General features: G+C 40.0%; 1 protein-coding gene across 1 annotated transcript in view; it reads left to right on the forward strand.

Moving 5' to 3' along the window:
* Positions 1-27,696, forward strand: part of st6galnac3 (ST6 (alpha-N-acetyl-neuraminyl-2,3-beta-galactosyl-1,3)-N-acetylgalactosaminide alpha-2,6-sialyltransferase 3) — a 115,840-nt gene that overhangs the window by 28,092 nt on the left and 60,052 nt on the right. The window contains exons 2-3 of the mRNA XM_085253380.1: positions 6,888-7,067; positions 18,607-19,016. Coding sequence (XP_085109506.1) covers positions 6,888-7,067; positions 18,607-19,016 — 590 coding nt within the window. The remainder of the gene's footprint in view (positions 1-6,887; positions 7,068-18,606; positions 19,017-27,696) is intronic.

Consider the following 27,696-nt stretch of genomic DNA (forward strand, 5'->3'; position numbering starts at 1 on the left):
AAAATAAAATAAAAATATATAAAACAAATAAATTAAACCTTTCTAAAAGCCAATGAAAAGAGGTGAGTTTTAAGAGCGGTTTTAAAAGTTTCTAGGCTTTTGGAGAGTCTGACGTGAGGAGGTAAACTGTTCCACAGTCTGGGTGCAGCCACAGCAAACGCCCTCTCTCCCTTTGTCTTTAATTTATACCTGGGAACATCTAAAAGCATCAGGTCGGCTGACCTCAAAGATCTCCTGGGGCGATAAGTACTAAGGAGTTCTGACAGGTAAGAAGGTGCAGTGCCATTTAAAACCTTAAAAGCCAGCAATAAGATTTTAAAATCAATCCTAAAGGCAACTGGGAGCCAGTGGAGAGAGCAGAGAACCGGAGTGATGTGGTCTCTTTTTTTTTGAACCGGTCAACAGGCGAGCGGCAGCGTTCTGCACCAGTTGAAGGCGATGTAGACAGGAACGATCTAGGCCAGCATAGAGGGAATTGCAGTAGTCTAGCCGTGAAGTAATAAAAGCATGGACCACTCTTTCTAGATCGTTCCTGCAAAGGTAAGACTTGACTTTGGCTAAAATCCGCAAATGATAAAAAGATCCCTTAACTACAGAGCTGATTTGTTTATCAAGTTTAAAAGCATTGTCAAAAATAACACCAAGACTCTTAATGGAAGAAGTGCAATCGGAGGTTAGGGGTCCCAAAAAGTCAAGAGAGAAGTTGGGATCTTTAGGAAGCCCAAACACAATGACTTCAGTTTTGCTTTCATTAAGGTGTAAGAAGTTAAGAGTCATCCAAGTCTTAATGTCAGACAAGCAGGAGAGTAGCGGCTGCAAAGAAACATTGCAGTTCAACCTCAGAGGGAGGTAGATCTGAATATCATCGGCAAAGATGTGGAAGGACACATTATGTTTACGGAGCACATCGCCCAGAGGGAGCAAGTACAGAATAAACAACAGGGGGGCCTAGTATGGACCCCTGAGGTATGCCACAGGTTAAAGGAGCTCTGGGAGATGACAGTTCACCAAGGTGAACAGAAAAACTCCTATTATTCAAATAGGACTGGAAAAACTTTAAGACAGTGCCCTTTAAACCGACACAATGTTGAAGGCGGGATAGCAGTATGTTGTGATCAACAGTGTCGAAGGCTGCTGTCAGGTCCAGGGTTACTAAGACAGCAGCACAACCAGAGTCAACAGTTAAAAGCAAATCATTAAAAACTCTCAGAAGGGCGGTTTCTGTGCTATGCCGAGCTCTAAAACCAGACTGGAACTTCTCATAGAGATTGTTATTGTCAAGAAATAGCTGGAGCTGCGTGAGGGCGGCTCGTTCCAGTACTTTAGACAGAAAAGGGAGGTTGGAAATGGGCCTATAGTTAGAGAGTAGGGATGGATCTAGATTAGGCTTTTTAAGGAGAGGTTGAACAACAGCGTGCTTGAAGGGTGTTGGAAAACAACCAGAACTGAGGCAGGCATTGATCAGGACCAGAAGGAAAGGTCCGACTGAGTCCAGAACCTGCTTCAGAAGCCGAGAGGGGATAGCATCGGTGGAACAGTTGGTAGTCTTAACCTTGCAGACTATTTCATGCAGCTGAGAGAGAGAGATTGGTTCGAACTGATTAAAGGCAGAATGGCACAAAGACAAAACACAGGGATTGGAAGGTGAAGATGGAATGACAGACTGCAGGGAGGAAATCTTGTTTACAAAGAACTTTAGAAAGTCATTACAGAGGGTGGCAGAAGGTGTGAGGCTGGTGGATGTGTAAGGATTTACAATGGAATTTAAAACACGAAACAGAGTCTGAGGTTTATGGACACTACTGCTAACCAGGTTTGATATGTAGGAGGACTTGGCCTCTTTAACGGCTTTCTGATAGGTACAGATGAAGTACTATAAGCAAATAAAAATGTGTTTGTGTGATCTCTAAAGCTAAAGCTGTAAAAATGTAAAAATAAATAGCATAAAACAGAAATACAGACATTTGATTGAATGTACTTTATAACAACACATAGCTTGCTATTGCTCAATTTCTGCACAACTGACAAGTCAGTTTGGTCATTGCCACAAATGGACAAGCTGGCCATCAATAACCTTTTGCTAGCTTCCTGTGTGCAATCTGCTCATACAGGCTCCCTGCAGGAGGGACTGGGGGGAAATTATGGCTCTCTCATGTACCAGAGCCCAGTGATCCCACACAGTCTGCCGGTGAACTGAGATCAATATCTCCTAAGAGTAGGTTTTAGCACTTTTAAAAATAGACAACTCAGAGCCTTCAGACGGCGCGCATTATATGAAACGTTCCCAGGCTACAGCCGTTAAGTGCCTGTGCCGTTAATGGCCATCATTGTCTGATCTCGTGATGGCAAACAAGGTCGTTGCAGCTGCATATGGAGTCATATTGCTCAAGCGAAATGTTTTAACATTGACCGAAAGCTCTAATGTTGAAACTTTATAGCTGTTCTGCTGCCTCTATGATGGTGTTAATGGTCCCACTCCCCGACTGTACTCCTCCTTTGATACTGAGCCTTTCAATTTCTGTGTCACACGCCTCAACAGGCTGACTCGTGATCACCCTGATGGATGAGCAAACGAGGAGAGAAGTTGTGAGTCTTTCGCTCGAGCTAGTGGAGGTTCAGTGCCCCACAACGCCCACATGGAGCCCTCCAATCGCCTCCAGTCTTTGACACATCATTTCCCCTGTGATTTGTGGCCAGATTGAGGTTGAAGGAGACAAGGAAATTTTCTGTCCTCATGAGAACAGATGGATGCTGCAGCTCTGCAGACTGAGCCGAGGGTTGTTTTTTCCCCCTCATGATGAACCCTCCTGCTTTATAAAGGATTGGTTTCATGCTCCATTATGGACTCTTGATGACTGGCTATTACAGCACATTTTCAGAAACCTCGACCTGCCACTTTTTTGTTCTTTTTTTTTGGGGGGGGGGTGGCATATAACTGACTGTTCTTTCAGGAAAGTGTTATATATTATTTTGTAAAGTACTGATCGAGTGGAAAAGGGATTTCTCATTGGTCCCCTTTGTGCTGTTTTCATGCCAGATCAAAGTTGAGAGTCTGTTTATGATCAAAGATGGTTGTAATGCCATGAAATGATGTATGATGCAACAAACATGCAACTGGTAAAGTGTGATAGGCTTGTCAGGGCAGCAAATGGTCGCCGTCTTTTTCAACCCCACTCCCACCGCACACCAAATGTTTGATCTCATCTCTGAAGAGCACAGCCTCCGGTGTCTCCCTTGGGATGTTTAATGTTGGAGATCAGAGCTTGTGGTGGTGCAGGCAGGCTGGCGGTGGGGGCTTCACCATTACCACGCGCCACATTCAATCTCCCCAACATCAGATAAATTCAAAGAATTTGCAAAACAGCACCTTCTTAAAAACCCAGACTTTCCTGCTGCCGTGTGTTATATTAGCAGCACATTATTAAAGTTTCCTGGAATAAAAGAGAAAAAAAATAAAGCATCTCTGGCTCTGCTGCAGTCTATCATCACCCTCTGGCTGAGAGCTGTTGTAGCATGCCTCAGATTTCTTTCACTACAGTCCGATTCTTTCTCTCTTGTATCTATTGATCTCCAGCTCTGCCCTGCCAATATCTTCTTGTCTGTGAGACCTTTCCTCGTCCTCTATCTTTTATCCATTATTCATCACTCAGCTCTTTCAGCCAGGCCGTAATACCTCTTACCTCCATATGATCGTGGGGCTGTTGTGCACCGTTTGTATTAATGCAGCCCCAGCTGTTGCTTCATTAGTAAAAATATTGAAACAGAAAAGAAGCTCATATCATTTATGCACAGTCAGTGCATTAGTGCAACCAGATGAAAAGTAGAACACAATCATCATCTGAGAGCCACGAACGTCTGTCGAGTAACCTCAAGCTGAGCTGTGACGCTCCTACAGAATTGATTACGACTTTGCCTGTGCCAGCTCAGCTTTTTCAAGGTGTGTTGGCTCAGTCACACTAGAAAGAGGGAAATTGCGTGTGTCAGTGAGCAGAGATTAAGGGTTAATCTCTGCAAATTGACTACATAGGAAGGAGGAGGACTTCACAGGAATCTTTTCATATTCGATGTATTTGAAGTGAAAGGAAGAGGATATTGTGACTCACAAGTCTGTAATTGAAAACATAATGATTGAATTTAACTTTCATTTTCTTCCCTTATAAAGTTTCTGACTTGAAAACATCCTCTCACAGAACGAGGGCTCATATCTCCGTGGGCCCTAGAAAGATGCACTTATATCCTCATTTGTTCTGTAGGAGGTTTTACTCAGACAGTTAAGCTGTATTAGCAGATGCATCAGTATCTAGCAGTGGTGAACTCTTTTTACAGTATCATGAAAACAAATCATTTTTTGAGTTTTGATCAAAACCGATGGTCGTGTTTACTCTGTTTCATGATTATGACTACAAGCCAGGCAAATACAATTCTCTATTATTTATTAGCGAGTTGTTGTGGAAAATACAGTGGGGCCTGGTTTTCTTCTTGCAGAAGTAATCTTTCAGGAGAGATGAAGAGTATAAAACTAGATAAATTTATTATGACAAAAAATTGATATAGTGGAGAAAAGACATGGGCACACAGGAGGTACGGTCTTGTATAGAGTTTTTTTGTACTCTACACAAATAGGACAACTCAGTGAGTCATTGGACATTCAACAAGCAGCTAGTCTTGCCTTGAACTCAAAACACTGACTGACCCATTCAGATTTCCCCAAAATAGTCAAAAAATCCATTACAGAGGTTCTTGTGACTGAATAAGCCTCATGCACAAGGTTGTCTTCCTTCTCCAACCTAATGTAATACAATTAGGCCCATAAATAAAGTTCTGAACAGTAACACAATTTACCTCTTGTATACACTAAAAATTGCATTTTAAGCAGACAACCAAGATGTCATTAATCTGCAGGCTTTCACTTTTAATTCAAGAGGTTTAACAAAATTAGTGCGTCCTCACAACGTCTAACCAAGTCAAGAACACTCTCAATGAATTAGATGTACCATTGTTAAAATCGACATGAACATAGAGAAACTACAAAGGTGTGAACAAGAACAAGAAGGCCAAGTTTGCCACAAAACATCTAAAAGAGCATCCAATTATTTAAAAAAATCCCTCTTTGCATAGATATAACCAAGAAGAGGACTTTGATGCAATTTAATTAACATTGCATTAAGGCACTTTATATTGTAAGTTAAAGACCCTACAAAAATAGACAGAAGTCCCATCAGATGACCCCCTGCAAGCAAGCTATTGGCAAAAGTGGGACAAAAAATTCCCTTTTAACAGGATGAGACCTTCGGGAGAACCAAGCTCAGGGAGGTGCAGCTATGTTGTGACCGGTGGGGTATGAGGGGAGAGAGACGGGACAAATAACACACAGGTTAGAGTTAGAATATGACATGCAAAATGGTGTATATGTATAAACAACTAGAGTGAAAGGAGGGTGAGTGAAAAAGAGCTCATGGTCCAAGAAACACAACAAATCTGTCAAACATGGTGAAAGCAATGTTATTGCAAGAGCATGCATGGCTGCCAGTGGAACTGGGCCACTGGTGTTTATTACTGATGTGACTGCTGATAGAAGCCGCAGGATGAATTCTGAAGTGTACAGGACCCACTCTCTGCTCAGAGTCAGCCAAATGCTGCAAAACTGATCGGACAGTCCTGTACAGTGCGAATGGATAATGACCCCAAACATACTGCAAAAGCAACCCCAGAGTTTCTGAAGGTAAAGAAATGGGACATTTTTTTTAATGGTTAAGTCAGTCACATGATTTCAACCTAGCGGAGCATGTTTTTTTAGTTATCAAATACAAAAAAACTGAAGGCAGAGAGTTGCACAAACAAGCGCCAACTGAAGGCGGCTGCAGTAAGGGTGTAACAGAGCATATCAAAGAAGGAAACAGTATTTGGTGATGTGAACACTCATATTTAAAATCATGTCAGCCTATGAAAAATGGAGAATTTCCTAAAACAGTTGATGCAATACTTTAAATTTTTTATCATTTAAGCTACATTTTGTCATATACGAAGGCAAAATAACAAAAGCTGGGTCATAGTGCTAAATATCCGTGAACCTAACTGTATGCGGTGGTATTAGGACATTAAAATGCGGCATCATATTTAACAAAAATGAAGCTCAATGCCATGAATTCCTGGTGATGTGCACGAGCAATCATCCTGGTAAATGACTGTCACCTTCAATTTTACCTATTTAGCTGTGCAAAATGCACACGCTCAGTAACTAACAAACAAACAGCAGAGCCTGACCTTGTGAGATTATCAGGAGTGAAAATAAATCACCACACAAAATTACAGTTAGAGAAATTTGTGTATATCATGTTGTATTCTAATGTACTCAATATATTTGTGTTTGTATGTCTTGTGATGTCTTGTTAAGTGAAATAATCAACTTAAAGCTTTAACTTTCTGTTTTGAAATCTTTGAAGAATAAGATTAAATCTAGTTTAGGGGTTTGCAGCGTCAACATGTATTGAGTTTGCTGAAAGAATCGTGCCACTGTTGGCTGAACTTGTTTTCACTGATCTTTTCCTTTGAGCTCAGTGTTATTAAATGTTAAAGTGTTGTTTTCCCCACTAAGTTTCATGCACAACTGTGTGCACTGTTGGCATCTGGAATCTAACACACAATTATCTTTTTAGTGTAAATATGTTTTTATCATGCTATTTTATTTTCAAAACAAATAGTTGACTTTCACAATTACAGTTTTACGATGAAACTGCAAACCTTCTTCTCTGCTTATCATTCAGCCCAAGCTGTTAAACCACAGAAAATACTGAAAGGCCACATTTAGATTTGCTCTAACATATATTCAGGTTTTATTCTGTGTACTGGTCAGGCTTCTCATGAATGTGCTTTCTCTCCCTCCACAGAGGAAGTCCCTGATCGCGACCAGTCTGATTGTGGCAGTGTCGCTCTTTGTGGTGGTGGTGAACTATTCTGAGAAGCCCTCCTTCCTCTTTCAGCCTGTATTTGGCGAGACGTTGTTCTCCAAGCAGCCATACAAGCCTTACAAGCCCCACCTGGGATACGTCAGCATTCCTAAACAGGAGGTGAGGAACAAACACCTGGAACTACAGGGAAGACACACATAGGTTAAGCTGTTACATCTCACTAAGTGTTCATTTATTTGTAGATGCTAGATAACATTTGCACTTCTATTCTCATGTGTTTTTTCATATTATTCGCATAAAAAAAATCAGAAGACTGTCAATTGTTTTCGAAACTGTATGTAAATGCGATGAATGTTAAATTATCAACATATGCTGATAATAGATGCTGATGATTTCTATATGAAATTTAAAAAAATGCTAATTCAGTGGATTTCAAACTTTGAGGGTCAGGTGCATCTGCAGGCGAGGTGCAGCAAACTAAGCTAAATGTATCAAGTCAAAGTAAGGGAAATGAACTCGATTGTCTTTAGGCAAAATAAACAACAAAAGATTTTGATTCAAGTAAAATATATCTTTTATCATTTTATTTTTTAATCACTAAAGATTAACAATAGACCCGCCAGGATTCAAACTCTCTGGAACAAAATGATCCCTCTTGCAACAACAACTGTGATGGCAAAGACGTCATTTCTTAAAGAACACAAACTTCTTTTTTATGTCTTTTTAATTATTATCCATCCATCCATTCGCTTCCGCTTATCCTTTTCAGGGTCGCGGGGGGCGCTGGAGCCTATCCCAGCTGTCATAGGGCGAGAGGCAGGGTACACCCTGGACAGGTTGCCAGTCTGTCGCAGGGCCAACACACAGGGACAAACAACCATTTGCACTCACATTCATTTGCACATTCACACCTAGTGACAATTTGGATTGTCCAATTAACCTATCCCCACAAGCTGCATGTCTTTGGACTTTGGGAGGAAGCCGGAGTACCCGGAGAGAACCCACGCAAACACGGGGAGAACATGCAAACTCCATACAGAAAGACCCCGGCCTGATGGTGGAATTGAACTCAGGACCTTCTTGCTGTGCGGCAACAGTGCTAACCACCGTGCCACCGTGCTGCCCTTTTTAATTATTATTATTTTTTAATTTATCTTTTATCTAACTACAGTCCCCAATATATTTATTTCTTTATGTCTAGCTAGCTCAGCCTCATGTTATAGCAACCGTCACATCAAAATGTGTGAAAACAATCCAGCGTGCTGCAGCACTGATTTTGGGGTGTGAACTTCTTTCCAGCTCTTTGAGTTGGGAATTATTTTACTAATTAAGCTAAGTAACAAACTGATAAAATACTGATCAGTGCAGACTGTTGTACCACACAGCGGGATTTAATATTGTGTCAGTCAGTTTCATTAAATGCCCTCAAAAACCACCAGTACTGCAACACAGTGGAGTTCAGTGGCCTCAGTTAGCAGAGGTGAAGCCTTGGATTGACGTGATTGGCTCCAGCAACTTGTGTCTGCCCCCTTGCCAATCAAATTGGCCACACCCCACACATAAACACACACACTTTTAAACCATAATAAAAGCCAAAGGGTTAACTTCAAATGTGATAAAGAGCCAAGAAGTTCCCAGTAGGGCTGGGCCATATCATACAGTTCATGGTAATACCGGTATAATATTGGGCAAAGATAAGAAAATGAAATATCGCGATAGAATATGGGTTAAACGCAGTGCCTTTGTTTTCATACTCACATGGCGGAAAAAGTATGGCGGCGACGGAGAATGAGAAGGGCGAAAGCAGATCGTTGAATGAAACGGATGAACCAGAACTGGTTTGTAAAAATGCTGCAACTTCAGTGGTGTGGAACTGGTTTAGCTTTCACCCGTCAGACTTTGCTAAGCTACGAACCCGCATCGCTTGATGGATTGTCGGAGCATTACGGCTATCGTAGGCAGGAGCCTCGCGGAGTGATACATACTGTGCTTCAACATAATATTACCGTATTGTGTGTGTATAACCTCTCTTTAAGTTTTGTGGATATTATACATGGTTATGCTGAGGATATGTCGGCCAATTTCCACCGGAAATGCCTTTTGGTCAGCAAGGAATTTGCATTTGCACTGTTAAATTTTTATATAACTTTAATGCACATAAAAAACAGCTGCTTGTTTAAGTGAAAATACATTGATGGTTTTTGTTTTTTGCACTAATAAAGTTGTGGAGTTGTAAAGTGTTTTGTCTAGTGTCAATTATATCATCGTTATCGCAAATTTTCAAATGTATATCATGATAAATATTTTTGGTCATATCTCCCTGCTCTAGTTCCCAGTAAATAACAGAATTCAGGATTTCAGTAAAACTAACAAACAAAACCGAAGGTAAAAAAGTCATTTCAGCTATCAAGGCAAACTAAGAAGATTAAGAGAGCATAAGCAGATTAAAAGATGTTTTTAAATTAATGACAGAGGTGCAGGTGTAATTCTTCAATATTTGGCTTTAATCTTCCTAATATTAATAAAGTATCTTTCACATATTCTTACATATATTTTATTTTAGAGGAAAATGTTTCTGCTGCTTATGATAAAGGCATCTCACATTTTACATAGATATACATTAGGGGAAATAATTAGCTAAATGCCAGCTGAATTTGCTCACTTAAGAAGTGTACGTGTCTCTAATTTTTATGGCAGTTTAATTTTCATTTCATTTCTTGCAGTTGGTCATCAGATTTGAACAGATCTCAGGAGTTTTTGGCCCACTCCTCTTTACAGAAACACTTTAGAGCCTTTAGGTTTCTTGGCTGTCACTTGCCAACTCATAGCTTCAGCCAACTCCACTGATTTTCTGTAGAATTGAGGTTCGGAGAGTGGCTATGCTACTCCATGACCTTGATGTGCTTCTTCATTAGCCACTCCTTTGTTGCCTTAGCGGTATGTTTTGGGTCATTTGTCATACTGGAAGACCCATCTATGACCCAACTTGAAGCTTCTGGCTGAGGGATGGAGGTACATGGTGTTAGACTGAGGGCAACTGATGTTTCTTTTATATTTCTTCCTTTTTTGAATAATTATTCTAACCTTTACAGTTCTTTGGTCTTCTCTATGCTGGTGGAAGAACTGGAATGAAACAAACGGATTCTGTGGTCAGGTGTGCTTTATACATGAAACAAGATGAGATCAGGAGTAACTGACTGATTGTAATCTCTCATCTGTGTGTGCAGGAATCAGGGATTGTAGGCAATCAAATATATAATCTGTTTCTGTCTCTCTCTATTAAAATGAAACAACCATAAAATTAGTGACTTTTAATTTCTTAGTAAGCAATCACACTTGCAAATTCAGCAGGGCATCAAATACTTATTTTCCCCACTATGTTTTTTTTGTAAACATTTGATAATGCAACACATTTGTAATATAATAATACTTCATACTTGAGTAACCCTTTCTCCTGCAGTACATTTATATTCTATAAGCATTCACCTTCACAATGAAGGTGTAGTCTATTCAAAATAGAGCACCCCCTTAAGAGTTTTCTTAATTTATTATATCAGATTCTCTGTGATGGATCTGAAAATGCTCGTTTTAATGTCCCTTGTGAGTGTTATTTATTTTTAATCCCAAACACCCGTGTCCGTGATCCCATTCCTCTGCCTTCAAACAGCTTTGTGCTGTATATTCCCTGCACAATTTATGGAAATTGAAATATCAAAGCCTTTTAATTCCCACCACATCAAAATGTAAAAACCAAGCTGTGTTTATTGTTTGGGAAGGCAGCCTGTTTAAACACAGCCCATTGTGCTTATGCTATTGGATATTGAGTAGTCATGGTGAAAAAATGTTTTAAAAAATGTACATTTTACTAAGCATGAATGTGTGTAACATTTCCGGGTGAAAATGAGAATTCGAAGTCAATTCATGTGAAGTGGATGTCTTATATTCAGCAGGATGATACTCGCAGATTAATGCAGAGCGCCATCCTCTGCCTCTGGAGAGTTTCATCCACACAACATGGGCCCAGAGGCAATCACACTTTACACCAGTCTCTACGTCTGCACCTCCTTCTGCCTCCAGACAAGACTGCTTAAATCACTGCCCTCTCCCCATGGAGATTTATGTAAATCATCGTAAAAAAGACTGGCAGCTTCTACAGAATTAGGCCTCTTTTGGCTCAAATTCCCCCACCAGTGAGTTCTCTATATCTAATCAGGAAGGCAGTGATTGGCCTGAGAATGAGTGTCAAAAGTGCTCTGCACTCTTATGAAATTTCTGACAAAGGATGGATGAAATTGTGGAGGTCTGGTCAAGGCGATACTCCCGCGCCAGGTGTCGTAAGTGATGAAGTCGGGAATGAAGGCCTGCTGTGTGAGCTGTCAGCCTCTGTTAAGTACACAGCAGCACCTTTAGAAGCTGTAGCATTTCACCTGGACAGTAAGGCAATCTCACATGATCCCCAGTGAGGTGTCATTTGAAGTGTTATAAACCTCTCGCAAACATGTATAATGCATAACCCGGTAGCAGGGGTATGGCCTGCCTTATTTTATTCATTTGATTGAGTCTGTCTCCAGCTGTGATAAATTGTTCCTGCGCTGCTTTCGGGAGAAATAGAAAACATTTTTCTTGTGGCACTTTACATCCATGTGTCTGGTCCATCACAGAGCGAGGGAGAAACTCTATATTTTCATTTGGACGTGAGCATTTTAAATGCAGGCCTTTCTCACAACGTTTTCCACTGTGTGTGTTTCGAAAGTGGTCTGAGTTTTGGAGCACTTTGTGGATACTAATGGACGTTAATGAGAAAGCTTCTTGTTTGTGGCCCGTGTTGCACCGGCTAATAAAATATGCATTATTGTATGTAAGTCCTCTCTAAGTTGTTATCAGCTCCTTGCAGACAAGAGATAAAATAAAATTGCTTGCACCAATTAAAACTTGTCTTCATAAACATCTGTTACATAACATCCAAAACCATCTGCTTTGATTGTGCTTTGATTGCTCAAATAATGCCAAACAATTAAACCTGTGTTAGTGAAGAATTATGTGTTTCAGAGTTAGTGTTGGTGTTTAGATTAGAATGTCTGGGAAACATCTGGTTAAAATGCCTTTTTTTTCTTATTTTTATTAGTTTATAATGATAAAATGTTTTTTGTATTTATTTGTAGTATCCAGGTTTACCTTGTTATGAAATAGGATTTGTGATTAAATGTCAGATAAGATGTCAGAAAGACATTTACACTCTTCAATCACTTTGCAACTGGATCAAACCTTTTGCAGTCAGAACTTCTTTAGTTCATTGTAGCATAAATTCAACAAGGTGTTGGAAACATTTCTGAGAGATTTTGGTCCATATTGACATGATAGTATCACACAGCTGTAGATATGTTGACCACACATGCGTGATGGGACGCTCCCGTTTCACTACATCTGGTGACTGTGGAGGTCATTTGAGCACAGCAAACTCATTGTCATGTTCAAGGAGCCAGTTTAAGATGATTTGAGCTTTACCTTCTATAGCAAATCTGCTTCAAGGTTTGATATGTTGTACATTCCCAGATGCTCTTCTGCATAACTGGTGACGTTTTCACCCACAGAACTGCTGGATATTTTCTATTTCGTTTTTTTTGTAAACCCTCTGTAAACCCCAAAGATGGTTGTGCAGGAAAATCCCATTGGATCAGCAGTTTCTGAATCACTCAGATCAGCCAGTCTTACAACAACCGTGCCACGTTATTTAAATCACCTTTCTTTTCCATTCTAATACTCACTTTGAATTTCAGTGGGTTGCCTTGGCCTAGTTTACATGCCTAAATATATTAAGTTGCTGCCATGTGATCGGCTGATTAGATATTTATGCTACTGAGCGGTTGAACAGGTTACCCTCACAAAGTGGCCAGTGAGTGTAAGTTAGCTGCTGCTACTTAGAAATATTGAGCCTCTAATTTGAAAGTAATTTGTAAGTTACCCAACCCAGAAAGCACTATAGGTAGGGGAAGCAGCGTAATGGTGCTGTAAACATTCATTTAGCACCATTTGTTGTTTAGACAAGGATTAATAGGATTAATTAAACATGTATAACAAAGCCTTTAATCTAGTGAGGGATGTTTGGTGACTCCTGGTCTAAAAGTTTAAAGCTTAAAATACTACAGCACGCAAGTCCACTGCCATGCTAGCAGCTCAAGGTTGTGCTTGTAGCTGTGTTGAAGTAAAAAGACAATGCAGGTTTCAAGCAACATTTTTTCTAATATCCAGCAGGGGGCGACTCCTCTGGTTGGAGAAAGATGTGTGATTTCGTGGTAGTTTGTGGGGAAAAAACAATCACCCCATTGCTTACTTGTTTATGACCTTGGGACACTTTGTTTTTCTTTCATGTTCTCAAGCATTAAATCCAAGGATTCATATGTTTCCATGTCGGATAATGTCACAGTCGCACTTTTTGAAAACAGTGTTGGAGCATGATCAGAATTATTGTAACCATGTGCAACAAAGTTGTGTTTTGTTGCCCTTGAAACAGTTGCTTTATAGACAGCGACTTGGTGTGTAATCACTCGCTGTCAGCTGCTGTCTTCAGGGTGCCTTTGTTTTGTTGAGACGGCCATAAAACAGCAATATGATGGAGGCAGTCTGCTATCAGTTTGTGATAACACAGCAATTAACTGTGATGAATTGGTTAAAATTGCAAATCTATTATCCATCTGTGTACACAGAAATTCACATTAACTACTTACATGCAGAATTCAACCAGACTCTCATAGATCTAAAGCAGAAATTCAGAAATTCCTCAACAAATAGTAATGTAGTTGGTGCAGGATGACGATTTGACTGCAAAATGACAGGTACTTGGCAGCCTTACTGTTAGAGAGGAATATAACCAGAATGCAACAAGTTGGAAACTAGTTAAGTCAAGTCCCCTTAAGCAAAGAGACATGTCACAGGCGAATTGTGCATAGACCGATAGCAAATGTGTTGGCACATTTGCTGTTTGGAAACCTTTGCCAGTCTGCCTGTGATTTATTATAAATAGTTAAGTCTTTGATTGGAGACAGGTTGCCTCCCTCTGGGTGACCTGTGCAGTCGCCTCTTGATTAAAAGGGGTAAGAGTGTGGCATGCTTAAACTCTGGGCAACTAGCTGGTGACCACAACTCCTTCCAACCAGTTATTGAATGTGAAAAAATATAATTGAATCACTGGAAGACCACCCAATTTCCTTTGTCACAAGGAGTTTGTGGTCCTGCTTTCACTGTAGTGTGAGTGAGTCATGAAATGATAAAACTGGGTATGCTTTAGTAAGTGGAGGCCATGTATTTGAAAACCATGCCCGTGAGTAATCTCCTAGACACTCTACCCTTTGCATGCCTCTTCTAGCTCCAGAATCCCAAGATGGCAACAGCCAAAGGTCAGACTTGAGGTTTCAAAGCACAATTAGTCGACAAACACAGGGACTGCATGCTCACAGTGAGAATACTATGCTAAAAGCTATTATAGTTATTATGGTCACCACCTCCCTTTTGCCGTTTCACTCGGTTAACATGCTAAAAGTAAAATGTTGGGTAATTAGCACTACATCATCAGTTATGTATAAAAACAAAACAAAAGAATAAAAGCAGTAAAACAATCAAACAAAACATCCACAGAACTTTACCTGGTCCTATACTTGCATTATATAAAACAAACTGTAAGCTACTCAAGATTAATTGAACAAATAAAAAACTAAATCACTACAAAGAATCTAAGTAATCAAAGTTTCAAAAAAGGTTGCCTCCCACTGGACGACCTGTGGTTATTATTAAAAGAACTCATAAATAGCTCGTGCAGAACTAAACGTGGGGATATTTTCATGTTTCGTTAATGTACCTCTTAATCATTTGTTTCTGAGAAGGGGTTTCAAATGTGAACTGTACTTTTCTCCTTTATTTTAATGTAAACACCCCAAGAGAAGCATTTGAAATGAACCACTTTCCCCCATGGAGACAGCTGAAGCTAATTTTTTAAGCAGAAAGACTTCGAAGTCCCAGAGACATACAATGAAATATTTGGCAAGTTAATGTAATAATTATTGCTTATTAATTAATCGTGTTCAGAGCATTTTAATGAACAAGCCAAGGTTAAGTTCACACCCCAGTGCTATAATTTAATGATGGCTGTGTCCCCGGCATTAAGCCTGCTTTTTAAATAACCCACTTTATTTTTAACACGCTCATGCATTAAAAATCTAAAGCTTTGGTGAGTCGATTTCGTACTTATCAGAGTGCCGGAATTACTCGGATTATAAAAGTGCACTCTGTTTGCGATTACTGCAGGCCACACTGAAACAGCGCCGTCGTGAACATGGAACTGAAACATGAATCAAAGCGAGGAGAGGAAGAGGAGGAGGCCGTAACATTTTTATTGATTTATAGGACGTAAAACTCAGATTTATTGGGAGCCAGATTCCAGTGCATACTGAATAAAAAGTGTTCCAACGGGGTTTGTAGTTATTAGATGAGGTTTCCACTCTTCTGTAATGCATGTAAATGAGATTAGAAACAATAATGTTCACTGCTGGTTTTATTTGTGTGACTGTAAACTGCTCACATGCCCTTTAAAAACCAAAACCTCAATTTTTGTTTATTTGTCACTAAGCAGCTACTCTGCAGCAGAAGTATGGTGAAATGCCTTGCTCAGGGGCTCCTTGTTGGTAGGTTTCCAGTGACAAACTCATATGTTTCACATACAGTTAGCCAGTCAGTGCTCCCCACAGAGCACAGCCAATCTGTGTGTGCTAAAAGGCATGATGGAGTTATGGGCTAGGCTGAGGGGTGATGATGGACGAGCTGCTGATGGCTCAAGGCTGCGGTGATGTGTATCTCAACCACCCAGTAAATGGAGACTGGGTCCAGAAATCCTTTCTTAACCCGTGATTGAATCCATACATGAAAGACAAGGCAATACCAGCAGCGTCAGCTGGAGTTATGTATGAAAGAAACATGTCAGATACAAAAGAAAACCAATGGTAGTTTTGTGTAGTTCCCTTTTGCAGCAACCGATCTTGTGTGGTAAGCGTGTTGTGAGTGCTGATAAGCCAGGAGCTGTAACAGTTTTTAGTGGATTGTCTTGTGCTTGCACTCTAAAACTCTTGTGCTTGTTGATCAAATGCCAAAGAGTTTTGCGTTCGAAACCAGAGTGCATTAAAAGTGCAGCAAAAATGCAATTTGCATTCAGACCAGTGACATTACAGTTATTCTCCATTAAGCAAATGATGAACAGGGTTTAGTCGTGACACAGTGCGTTTTCTTTTCCCAACTTTGCCGCGCATTCATTTACTTAAGTAAGTTTAATCTCATCAAAACAAACCAAGCATATTAGCTTCAATTAGGTAAATCTCCCATTTTGGATTCAGTGAGGGCTTTTTTCCTCGGTTGGCAAAGCGTAGCTAAGGGCTCTTACTGAAGATTCATTACAAATCCCCTTGCTCCTGTAACATATAATAAGATATATAAAAAATATATATATACAGTAACAGTAAGATAAATGACACAGCTTGCTTGCTTCTCTGTCATCCTCGCAGCTGTAACCTCTGAGGTCCCATATTCAATTAACTTAATCTATGTTAGTTCTGGGCAGTGTGACATCAGTCTTGGGGAATAAAAGAAAATTATAGAGGCCCGTAAAACCCTGATTAATATTTTTTTATGAATAATCACCAAATGCATTTTGTTTAAAGTCCCTTGCCAAAACATCACTTTAATAATATTACTGAACACATATAAAATATATCACAACTCTAACAAAACAAGACGAAACTGCGTCAAATGCATTATAATTTTGAAGGAAACCACTTATTCAGTATTTAAAACTCATTTAATTTAATGAAAGGGAATGTACACTCGTGGGTCCTTTTATTAGGCACAATGAATTTGAACATGGCAAGGTTGTTGACGCCAGATGGGCTGATCTGAGTAGTTCAGAAACTGATGATCTACTGCAGGGGTGGGAAACTTCAGGCCTGCAGGTTTTAGATGTGTCCTTGATCCAACGCAGCTGATTTAAATGGCTAAATGACCTCCTCAACATGTCTTGAAGTTCTCCAGAGGGCTAATAATGAACTAATCATTTGATTCAGGTGTGTTGACCCAGGATGAGATCTAAAACCTGCAGGACACCAGCCCTTGAGGCCTTGAGGCCCTGATCTACAGGGATAGGAAGGCAGCAGTAATTCAAGGAACCACTCGTTTCTGCTGCAATAGCTTAATGGTAAGGTCAGAATTTGGTGTAAACAGCATGAAAACATGGATCCATCCTGCTTGTGTCAACGGTTCATCAGGGAAAAAGAGGGGTCCAACACAGTACTAGCAAGGTGTACCTTATAAAGTGGCCAGTTTGCACAATTTAAAGACTGAATATAAAAGTCTCCTCATTTCATGTGTTTAAGGTTTTTAATGTGCTTTTAATCTTTAAAAAAACTGCTGTTTAATGTGTTTTCAGGAGTTCGTTTCAGCAGAATATTTATCAGTAAGACAGCGATCATAGAGTTTTCTAACATCATTAAGATTCTGTAGGAGGACATTATTTTGTTTTGCCTTGATAATTTCAGTGTATTTAATATATTTCCCTGTCGGTTTTCATGTATTCGTGTCTTCCTGGTGATGGTGCATGTAAAGACCTTGTTCTCCAGCAATAGAAGCCGGTGATAAAGCGCTGCAGTATTTCGCACTGTGATAAATTTCCTTTCTGCTTGCTGGCTGTTCTAATTATCTTGCTTTCTTGTGGCTTTATTTTATGAACTGTTCCACAGTCCTGCTGAACTTGCACTGATAGAAACTGATGAAAGTTGCTGAGCGTTCTTAGATTATTTAACTCACACAAATCAGACAACAATGCAGGCCTAAACAAACTTTCTTTAACTTCTTTGGAAGTTAAAAATGTTCAGGCTTTCCTATGTTACCGTTAAAATTGATTCTTAACCTAAGATTTGCACAAGGTAAATGAACCTGGAACCTCAAACCTAAAGGAGCCACGCCAGTGATAATAGCAGTGGCAACAAAATTCAATTTTTGGTGTTGGGTTCTTTTAAACGTGGCTTCTGCGGCACAAATTTCACAGCGTGCACAGTGGGGTTCAAAGCCAAATGACTGAAGAATGAAGAAAATGACAAGATGGCGGCATTGACTTTGAACCCTATCCTGAAAATAATCAGGCCTTGGATGGATGTCAGGAATACAAAGTCTTAATAGCAGCCCATATTTTATTTTGATGTTTTGAATTGGTTTGGTAGTTTTATGGTGCTGTTTGTTTTTGTTCTGATCAAATTATTTATGTTAATACATTTTAAAAACACATTTTTCCTCAAAGTTTTATTACACTCTAATAAACAGTGAAATATTAGATAAACTGAACTGGATTCATTTCAGGACCATGGACAGCGTATGTGTTGTTTCACAATGATCTTATGGACTGTGCTGTTTTTAGTAGTTGAAATGCACTAATTCAGCTGCATGCCCTTTGAAAATACGTAAGATATAGATCACAGGTGCTTCTTATTTGTCTGTTACCTTCATTAGCCATAATCATTGTTGATTCATTTTGGTCTTTGGTCCTTGCTATGAAAATGTGTGATAGGAGAGGCTGGAAGTCTAAATTTGGAAGCAAAAACTAAGTAGCCTTGACAGGTGCTCTGCAAGTGCCCTTAAAGTTCTAATGGACTTGCTTCCTCTCCTCCAGCCCTTGAAGCTGAACTGCGAACTGTGCAGCATCGTGTCCAGCTCTGGTCAGATGTTGGGCCAGGGTGCCGGCCCGCAGATAGATCGGTCTCCCTGCATCTGGCGGATGAACAACGCACCCACACGGGGGTTTGAGAACGATGTGGGCCAACGCACGACTCTGAGGGTCGTCTCTCATACCAGCGTTCCCCTGCTGCTGCAGAAGCCCCAGTACTTCTTCGGCCAGGCCAACGACACGGTCTACGTTGTGTGGGGGCCGCTCCGGAACATGAGGAAAGACGGGAAAGGCATTGTGTACAACATGCTGCGGCAGGCGTCGGAAAACTACCCTCATGCCCGCATCTTTGTCACCACAGAGGACAGGATGAACCACTGCGACATGGTCTTTAAGAAGGAGACTGGAAGAGACAGGTGAGTCAAACTGCAGTTGCCCTGTTTTTGTTTTTGGCACAGCATCACTGAATTCCACAGCAGACCTCCACTTTTTCACTCTGACAGATTTGCTGCTCAGCACTTTGACATCTACCCCTCTGTTTGTTGCTATAATATTGATCTTATCAGTACTGATGGTCTGTTCATTGCTCTGTGCTTTTCTTGTCTCAAATCTTCCCTCTCACGAGGCTTCATCAAAGTGAGTTACTTGCTTTGCCTCTAAAGAGGCTCTGCATGGCACTGGGGGCCATTTTTTGAAAAATGAGCTCTTACACAGCGCCTTAGAAGTGTGCTGTGCCTGGGTTATAGGCATCAGCCAAATGCTGGTCTGGGAGAAATCTGGTTAATGAGGTAGCATGATTCTGGCAGTCTTTCTAAGCACCCCCAGACACAGCTGGTCTCACAACTTCTCCGACAGCGTCTTGGCACATTCTGAAAAGCAGTGAATTGATTTAAGTTGCAGATCAGTTAAAGTTTTTAGGGATATTTTACTACAACCTGTGTTAAAACTGCAAACCGCAACTTAAAGAGAGGCTCACCTGGTTATTTTTTTTCCCTGTCAATTCCCCAGAGAGAATTGCAGGTTAATGAAAATGGGATCAAAGCTCGAGGCCTGCTTTTGTTTAGGATGAACCTAATTTCTCAGATTAGTCTCTGCTCATTTCTGCAGCGCTTTATACCTCTGCCTTGCCCACATGTCATCAAGACCTGCCTTAACTTCTTAAGAGGATTAACGTGTTTGGTAATGGGCGTAGCATCCATTCCATTTCGGCTCCATTGTCTCGCCGTTATTCATGATGGCAGGGTTAACACTGAATTTCATGTAGAGCATCCATGTTCATCTTGGCTCAGCTGTTGCGAAGGCCCACAAAGCACAGATAGAAGCGTGGGATTAGGGAGGGATGTTCGGGGAGAAGAATCTCATTACGCAACATAATGCTCCTGGGTGAGATGCAGCACTTCAGTCGTTGCTGATTGGTATCACAGACCAAACTCAATGTGTAACAAGAACCCCGTCAAATGAAAACGTGATGAGCACTGAGAGGTTCGTCTGTATGTTTTTCGATCATTTTTTTTGTGCTTGCCTCAAACTTTGCTGCACTTATTTCAGTATTTTAATGTAATCACAGGTAGCGAAGGGGATAATTGCCGTTATGTTGAAATAATACACTAAGGCACTGCTCTGAAATTCTTTATTTCACTCAGACATGAAATATCTATTAAAAAACATGGTCCTTTCCTTCCCTTATCCATGCAAACTACATTTATTAATGTCTACAGCAATATTATAACTCTTAAAATACCACAGCAGCTTGTCTGCCGTTACCTTGTAATTTGTGCGTGTCTGTGTTTGCTGGTTTACTGTCACTGCTTTCTGCATGCGGGGATAATCATCAGCTTGGCAAAGATGGAACACTGATCGAACACAACTCTAATTATCCAGATTGCCGCAAGCAGCCTAGGAGACGTGCCGTCCCAGCTTCGACTTGCTTACTTGATCAAGGGGAGAGAGGCGTCAGCGCTGACTGATTAGCCAGCCAACCGTGTAACTGTCTCTCAGCCTGTCAGGAAGCTCAGTCATCTCTGGACAGAGGAAATTAAACTGTGGGGTAATTAGAAAAGCGGTTATGATAATCTAAATGGAGCTACAGTGAAGACCACCTCAATTAAGCTGATTTAAGTCAGGAGCAGGTCAAAAGGAGGTGCAGACTATGTCACGACCAGGATCACAGTGTGAGACAGCGCCTGGCATAATGCGCCACGTTCTTTAGTTTAGTTTTTTCCCGCATCTTTGATGCTTATCTTCCCTGTTTGTCTTTTGTGCCCCGCCCTCATTAGTTTCATCCATCATCTCTCTGCCTTCCTAATCCTGTCTCTCCCTCTATCAGTTTGTCTGTTTGTTGTTCCATGCATTTTCTGATGTGTTTGTACATTGGACTCTGTATTTATCTGGACTGCAGTCAGACTGTAGTCTTTCCTTATTGGCTTTATTAACACTCACTTTTTGCTGGTTGTGCTCCTGCTTTTGTCTTTGTTTAGGTCTTTCTTTTGATAAACATAAGAAGATATTAGGAAACCAACGATGTGCTAAAGCTGAGCAGACTCTGTTTATATGCGAAGTGTAGATGAGAAATTCAAAATCTTCTAAAGTTGTTGGGCCCCCTTATTTACTAAGTGTATACTGTTTCTCTGTTATAGTTAAGTTAGGACGTATAGACCCTCTTTAATGTTGTTTCTGTATCTGAGCCTCGCAGATATATGCTAACTGAGGCTCCTCTTCTTCTTCAGCATGCTGCAAAGTCGTTTCCCTTGTTTGTTAAACAGACTCAAGTCCTTAAACCATCTACTTGTCATTCTACAACAGTAAAGCTTTTATTAGCACTATTCATGTGTAGCACACCTTTAAGCTAAGCTTTTAAAATCTCATGGTATACACTACAGCCTCCGGGCTCACAACGTCCAGGACACCAAATGTTTTACGCTTCAGAAAAGACGAATCACTCCTAGATTAGGGCTATTTTTTCAGCAAAATAATTCAGCCCTCAGACAGCAGCAACCTGGATGCATTGTTGTGGATCAGGTGACTGCAGGCACTCTGTTGGCTGCATTTTTGGGCCTGACTAGCACATCCATGGAAATGTGACACATTTTCTCAATGCAGCCCACACCTATTGTGATTGAGATTGTGTACTGTGGATTCCTCCTATGAATTTAGTGTTATTTTTTGCCACAGTTTTTGAATGCATCAGTCAGAGGATTGCCTCGATATAAAAGCCATAGCCTCAACATAAGGACTCACAGATGTCAGCAAAGTCCTAAGGGGGAGATTGCTGAAACTATTAGAATGATTGTGATGGAAAGTACAAAGACATAGTGGCTGGTATAAAACAATGTGACATGAGCACAAGGTAATTAACACATAAAAAAAACCATGCAGAAGCATTAATGATGGTAATGATGGCGACCACTCACGGCGGCCAAGATTCACTGCAGAAGTCAAAATCAGTTGTCAGTCTAACAATAACTCACCAGGTGGCAAATCATTATCAACCCCTTATGTTACTGAGTAAATATTCAGTTAAACTTTAGAAAGAAAAATAAAAATGAATTTTTCTGTAGTGAGGTGTCACACTGGAAGATTCAGCTTTTCTAGTATCCATGCCGTACACGTTGACATGTGGACTGGATTGAGGATAGAGTCGATTGTCTATTGTCGCAGAACGTGTTCCTCAAAGAAAATTCAAAGAGCTGCTCACAGCTTGAAAGAGAGTACAAATGGATTGTGGTGAAGCAGCAATGCATCAGAGAGCGAACAAATATAAATGTTTGGGGGAAAAAAATAAACAAATTTGTTCTTTTAGGATGTGCTGAGATGTGGAACATTCTGAGAGAGCTTCATTTTAATCCAATTATTGACACAAAAGACAAGTGAGTACATATTAATACATTAAAAAATCTTCTCACAGAAAAGTATCTGTTTGTCTCAAGTCTAATGGCATGATGACGTCTTGGTTTCAAATCAAGTCAAGACCATTAGTGTCCTCCGTGTCTCTCTCCTCATCCATCCTCTTCTGAGAACTAAGAGGTAATGATGATAATCTAAAAGCGATAAACAGGAAATGGCCAATCCAGCTTCTATCTGGAGCCATGATAATGAACAGTCCTGCACGTGAATGTATTTGACAGCCACTTAAACATATGATTCATAATTGCGCACTGCGGCTGGAAGTTGCACGAGCTGAGGCTGGGTGTTATCAGCAACACCTCCTGAGCTGCAGTCGCCGGCTGTCGGAGTGTATCGGCACTGGCCTGTTAGCGGCAGTAGATAACGGGCCTGACGACGACACAGGACTTTAATCACACTGTCACTTTATAGCACTGCCACCTAGGCCTGCGTGACCTGGGTCTCTGCTTCCCGGCCAGCTGCTCCTTCATGGCACCACCGTGTGTTTCTGTTCAAATGTGTGCGGAAGTAGATTGTGAAACGAATGTGTGAGTTTTCACAAGTGTGTCACCACCCTTCTGTTTATGATAGTGTGAGCAATGTTCTTTCTTCCTGTGAGTCTTTATTGCCTAATGCTGCAGACTTGGCTCAGGTGGCAGAGTGGGTGGTGCACTGCACCCAGGTGGCTTGGTGGTTTGATCGCTGGGAGCAGCATGGGCCACAGCCATCTTTGAAGGCCAAGCTCCTCCTGATGGCAAGAAGACGTCTTACTTGGCAGCTCTACTGCCATTTGTGAGTGACTGCTTTATAGACCTGATTTAAATATGTACAGTCACAACTGTATTTGTTTTAGCTGTGAAACATCTTAAAGATCAGACACATTTCAGCTTTTTAAAATGCTAATCTGACTTAAAAAAAAAATAATAACACATTATCAGTTTTATATAATGTCTTCAATGGTTAAAAATGCTGCAGCTATTTTTTTCTAACAAGTAGAAAGATAATGGAGCACATTACAGCAGTGTTGGCCTGTGTTGGCTGCCAGTACAATTTAAAGTCACTATAAAAATTATAGTTAATGCTCATCAGCCTTGACATAGTGAAATCCCAAGATGTCTTTCTGAATTGTTGTGCTCGAGCTTGTCAAACCAGCATCTGGTGAGTGTGCAGGAACTCGACCTTAGGTGTCAGAAGGTTGAGCTGTCTGTATGAAGACAACAGCTACTGTTGACTGCTCCTTCATTCAGAAGAAGTCCCCACAGCAGGTAGCTCTGCATGTTTAATTTGGTGGTTTTTACCCCGATGCCCTTCCTGAATCATACCCAAAGGAAATTTGTGTTTTACCCCCAGATCGAACCGGGGATCTTGTGTGACAACAGAAATGCAACCAACAACTTTCTTAAATAATAACAATCAATAATCCAGTAATTGTTACATTTTTCAGAACTGCATTGGATGTTTTGTTGACCTTTTTTAATTCAAATTCAAATTTTTTTTAAATTTTATTTGTCACGTACACAGTCATACACAGTACGATATGCAGTGAAATGCTTAGACAACTGCTCGTGACCTAAAGAAAAAAAAAAGAGGAAAAGGCTATGAATAAGATAGGAAATAAATACGAAAAATTAAGTGTAAATTTAACTAGGAAGGAATAAAATATAAAAAGTTAAGGTTAAAAATGAAATAACTGTACAACACAAATTAGAATGAAGGGTAAATTTAACTGGGAAAGAATAAGATAAAATATATAAATTAAAGTTGAAAATAAAATAACTGTACAACAAAATACACAATACACAGTATAGAACTATATAAGAATGTATGAAGAAATATATATATATATATATATATATATATATATATATATATATATATATATATATATATATATATATATATATATATATATATATATATATATATATATACATACATACATACATACATACACACACACACACACACACACACACACACACACACACACACACACACACACACACACAATAACAGCAGCTGTACAAGTATTAACTGGAAATGAAGAATATAGTGACCAGTGTTGTGCAATCCACATTATGTCTTGTGCAGTGCAAATATGCTTAAAGTGATTTAAGTGATGAAGTGAAAACAATGTCCAGAATGTCCAGTGTGTGTGTAAGAACTATATGTGACTCCTAATTTCTTTGAAGTAGAATTCAGAATGTAAACTCCTTGAATTAGAAATTCATTGCAGTGCTGTTTTAAACTGTCAGTCTTTTCCAAGTTGTTGACACACACACACACGAAATCAAACTAGATGTGATGGAAAGTCGTACAGTGAAAGGTTTTCCACGGTAACCTATGAAATAGATATAAAACCTTGGTTACAATCTTCCTACAACATTACAACTTGACTTTTGATAATTTTACTTACTTTAAAAAACAAAACAATTGCTTTCATTTGATTAGTTCAGTTGATGCAATTTGCACGTTTTTCACACCTGTAACTGTTTTTTTTGTAAAGTACAAGAAAACTTTGAGGTTACTCAGAGACAGACTACAGATACAGTTTTTTATTGTTGTTTTTCAGTCAAACTATAATTAAAGCAATTTGCAATACACATATGTGTTCTTTCTGTTTGAAAAATACTGCAGTGTTGGCTGACTTAAAACTTGTTAACCACCCACAGGACACTTGTTAAGATGCTTTTGAATAGAGTAGAAACAGCCATTCTCAAACTTTAGACTGCCACAGCACATTTTGAAATCAGAAAATCTTCTGTGACACTCCTAAACCTTAAACCACAACTATTACAATCAGACGAGCACAAGAGGAAATCATGGTTTGGAAGTTTTATTGAGTTTACGTTCAAGTTATACATTTATCTAACTAACAAAAGATCCCTGGCTCGAGACCGGGTCGAAATACAAATCCCTTGAAGGGTGCATCAGGAAGGGCTTAAAAACCGTCTAAATAAAACATGTGGGGCCATCCACTGTGACGACCCCTTCTGAGTGAGGGAGCAGCTGAATAAAGCTTCTCTGTGATGATTGATTCTTGTGCTTCTGTCAGTTTTACTTTCTTACTTTGATGGTTTTCCTCTCCTTTATAATTTTCTGGCCCTCCCTCATCAGGCTCGCCTGAGGTTTCTTCCACACCTGTTCCTAATCTGCCAATCAGGGACCCCCGCATGTACACTTCACTGCTTCTCTTTGTTCGTGTGCTCTGCTGTAATTTTTTTGTTGTTCAGTCTTCCCCACAAAAAGTCTTTCATCCCACTCTATAGAAGAAAGACGGTTTTAAAATTTTGAAGCACAGTAGGTCATCTACTTATCATCAGTCCAGAGTGGGATTTTAAAAAAAAAAGGCAAGTGAATACAGGCAATTTTATTTCCGTCTTAATAAGATTTGAAAATAAGAAATAACGGTCATACTGCAGTGAGTCAGTGATGCTGATGTTACTGAATCTCAGAGTTGCATAGAGTTGATAGTCGATAGAGTTGCAGCTAAGTTTTGATGCAGCAGGATTATAGCATAACAAATTCTACATCCTTTTGTTGTCATAGTAGATGAGCCGTGCCTCGGTAACTTTCAGAAAATCGATATTCAGATAGTTTTTACAGCAACTTAGGAATGCTATCCAGAAAAGGTGGCTCCAGGGAAGAAAATCTTAATAGACAGGCTGTGTTCATGCAAGATCTTGCAAATAAGTACTATTTGGGACTTAGGCTACATTCACACTGCAGGTCTTAATGCTCAATTCCGATTTTTTGATCAAATCCGATTTTTTTGTCTGCTTGTTCACACTACAAATAAAATGCGACAGCAAACGCGCTCTAGTGTGAACGCTCAAAGCGGCCCGCATGCGCAAAAGAAGACGTCACACACAGCGCGCTCGGTTTAGACCCAGAGCAAACAATATTGTTTGACTGATGGCCCTTAATATAAAGACTTCGGACTTCATGTTTCCCAATTTTTGCTTTAAGTTATTTAGTTATTTACATAATAATGTAGATAACCTAATAATGATCCTTATTGCTGTCTTAGAGGAGCGGTGCTTCAAAGGATAGTTGCAGATTTCTGTCAGAATCTGCAGGTTATGCAGTACAAATAAAATGTTAACGTTTCTCCAACGTTGTCTTCCCAGCAGTTTCACCGGATGGCCAGGAAGCGTTCGCGATGTCTTCTCGGGCGCTGATAATTGGCGTCTGTTGTGTCAGTGACGTAAAAGACGGATTTAATGCGACTTGACCATTCACACAGCAGTCGCTTTCTGAAACATCGGATATGTATCGGATTCAGTACCACATACGAAAGTGACCCAGATCGGATTTGAAAATATCGGATTTATGCCGTTCACACTGATCGGATATGGGTCGCATAGGGTAAAAAAAAATCGGATTTGATGCGCTTTCGTCTGCGCTTTCGCCTGCAGTGTGAACGTAGCCTTAGAGAAAAGGCAACATTTGAGATCTGTTCCTTCCTGAGCTTTCTGTCATGAAGATTTGAAGAGGCTGCATGTGACGACTGACAAACCCCTGCCGATGCCTGGAGATCCATATCCTTTCATAAACCACTTCCAAACTGACCTGATTTGATTTTCTTTGTAAGAAAAATGGAATTGTGTTTTTGTTCACGGAGGAACACAAGATTAAAATCAGCAAAACGAGATGGCGTATACATATTAAGGCCAGCTAGGGTGCAATGAACTCAATAAAAAGTAGAAAATTACAGGTTTCTTATAAATTTCATCTGACTGACAAGAAGCAACATTTTGACTCTGCTGGGTCTTCATCAGGCAAACAATCAGAGCGCAATATTCATTACATGGATCTGCTTATTAAACATTACCAGAGGTTAAAAAAAACCTTCATAAATAAGCTTTAATTATAATTTCACTGATTACTTTAATGCAGTTCTTATTTCTCTCCTCTTGCAATAAATCATGCAAGGTAAAAGATTAAAAATTACCTGTTATCTCTGTGCAGGCTTTACTCTAGAAGTAAGGGGCTGGTATTCATTTGTATTTGCAGGTGCACTTGGCAGAAATGTTTGTCTCAGCTTGTGCTGGTCATTAGTCCGCATATTAGTGCAGGGGATAGAAACTGTTTAGGTACCTTCTAATCAAAACATTAATCTAACTCATGGCCCATGGTCAAAAACTCCAAAGGTGACCATTAATTTCAAGAGAACACAGGTGTCATTTAGTTATAGCTCATTTATTTTTGTGT

This window comes from Mchenga conophoros, linkage group LG18 (assembly GCF_057382185.1).
Source record: "Mchenga conophoros isolate Kocher_MC1m ecotype Shallow Benthic linkage group LG18, M_conophoros_male_GT1.1, whole genome shotgun sequence".
Taxonomy (NCBI): Eukaryota; Metazoa; Chordata; class Actinopteri; order Cichliformes; family Cichlidae; genus Mchenga; species Mchenga conophoros.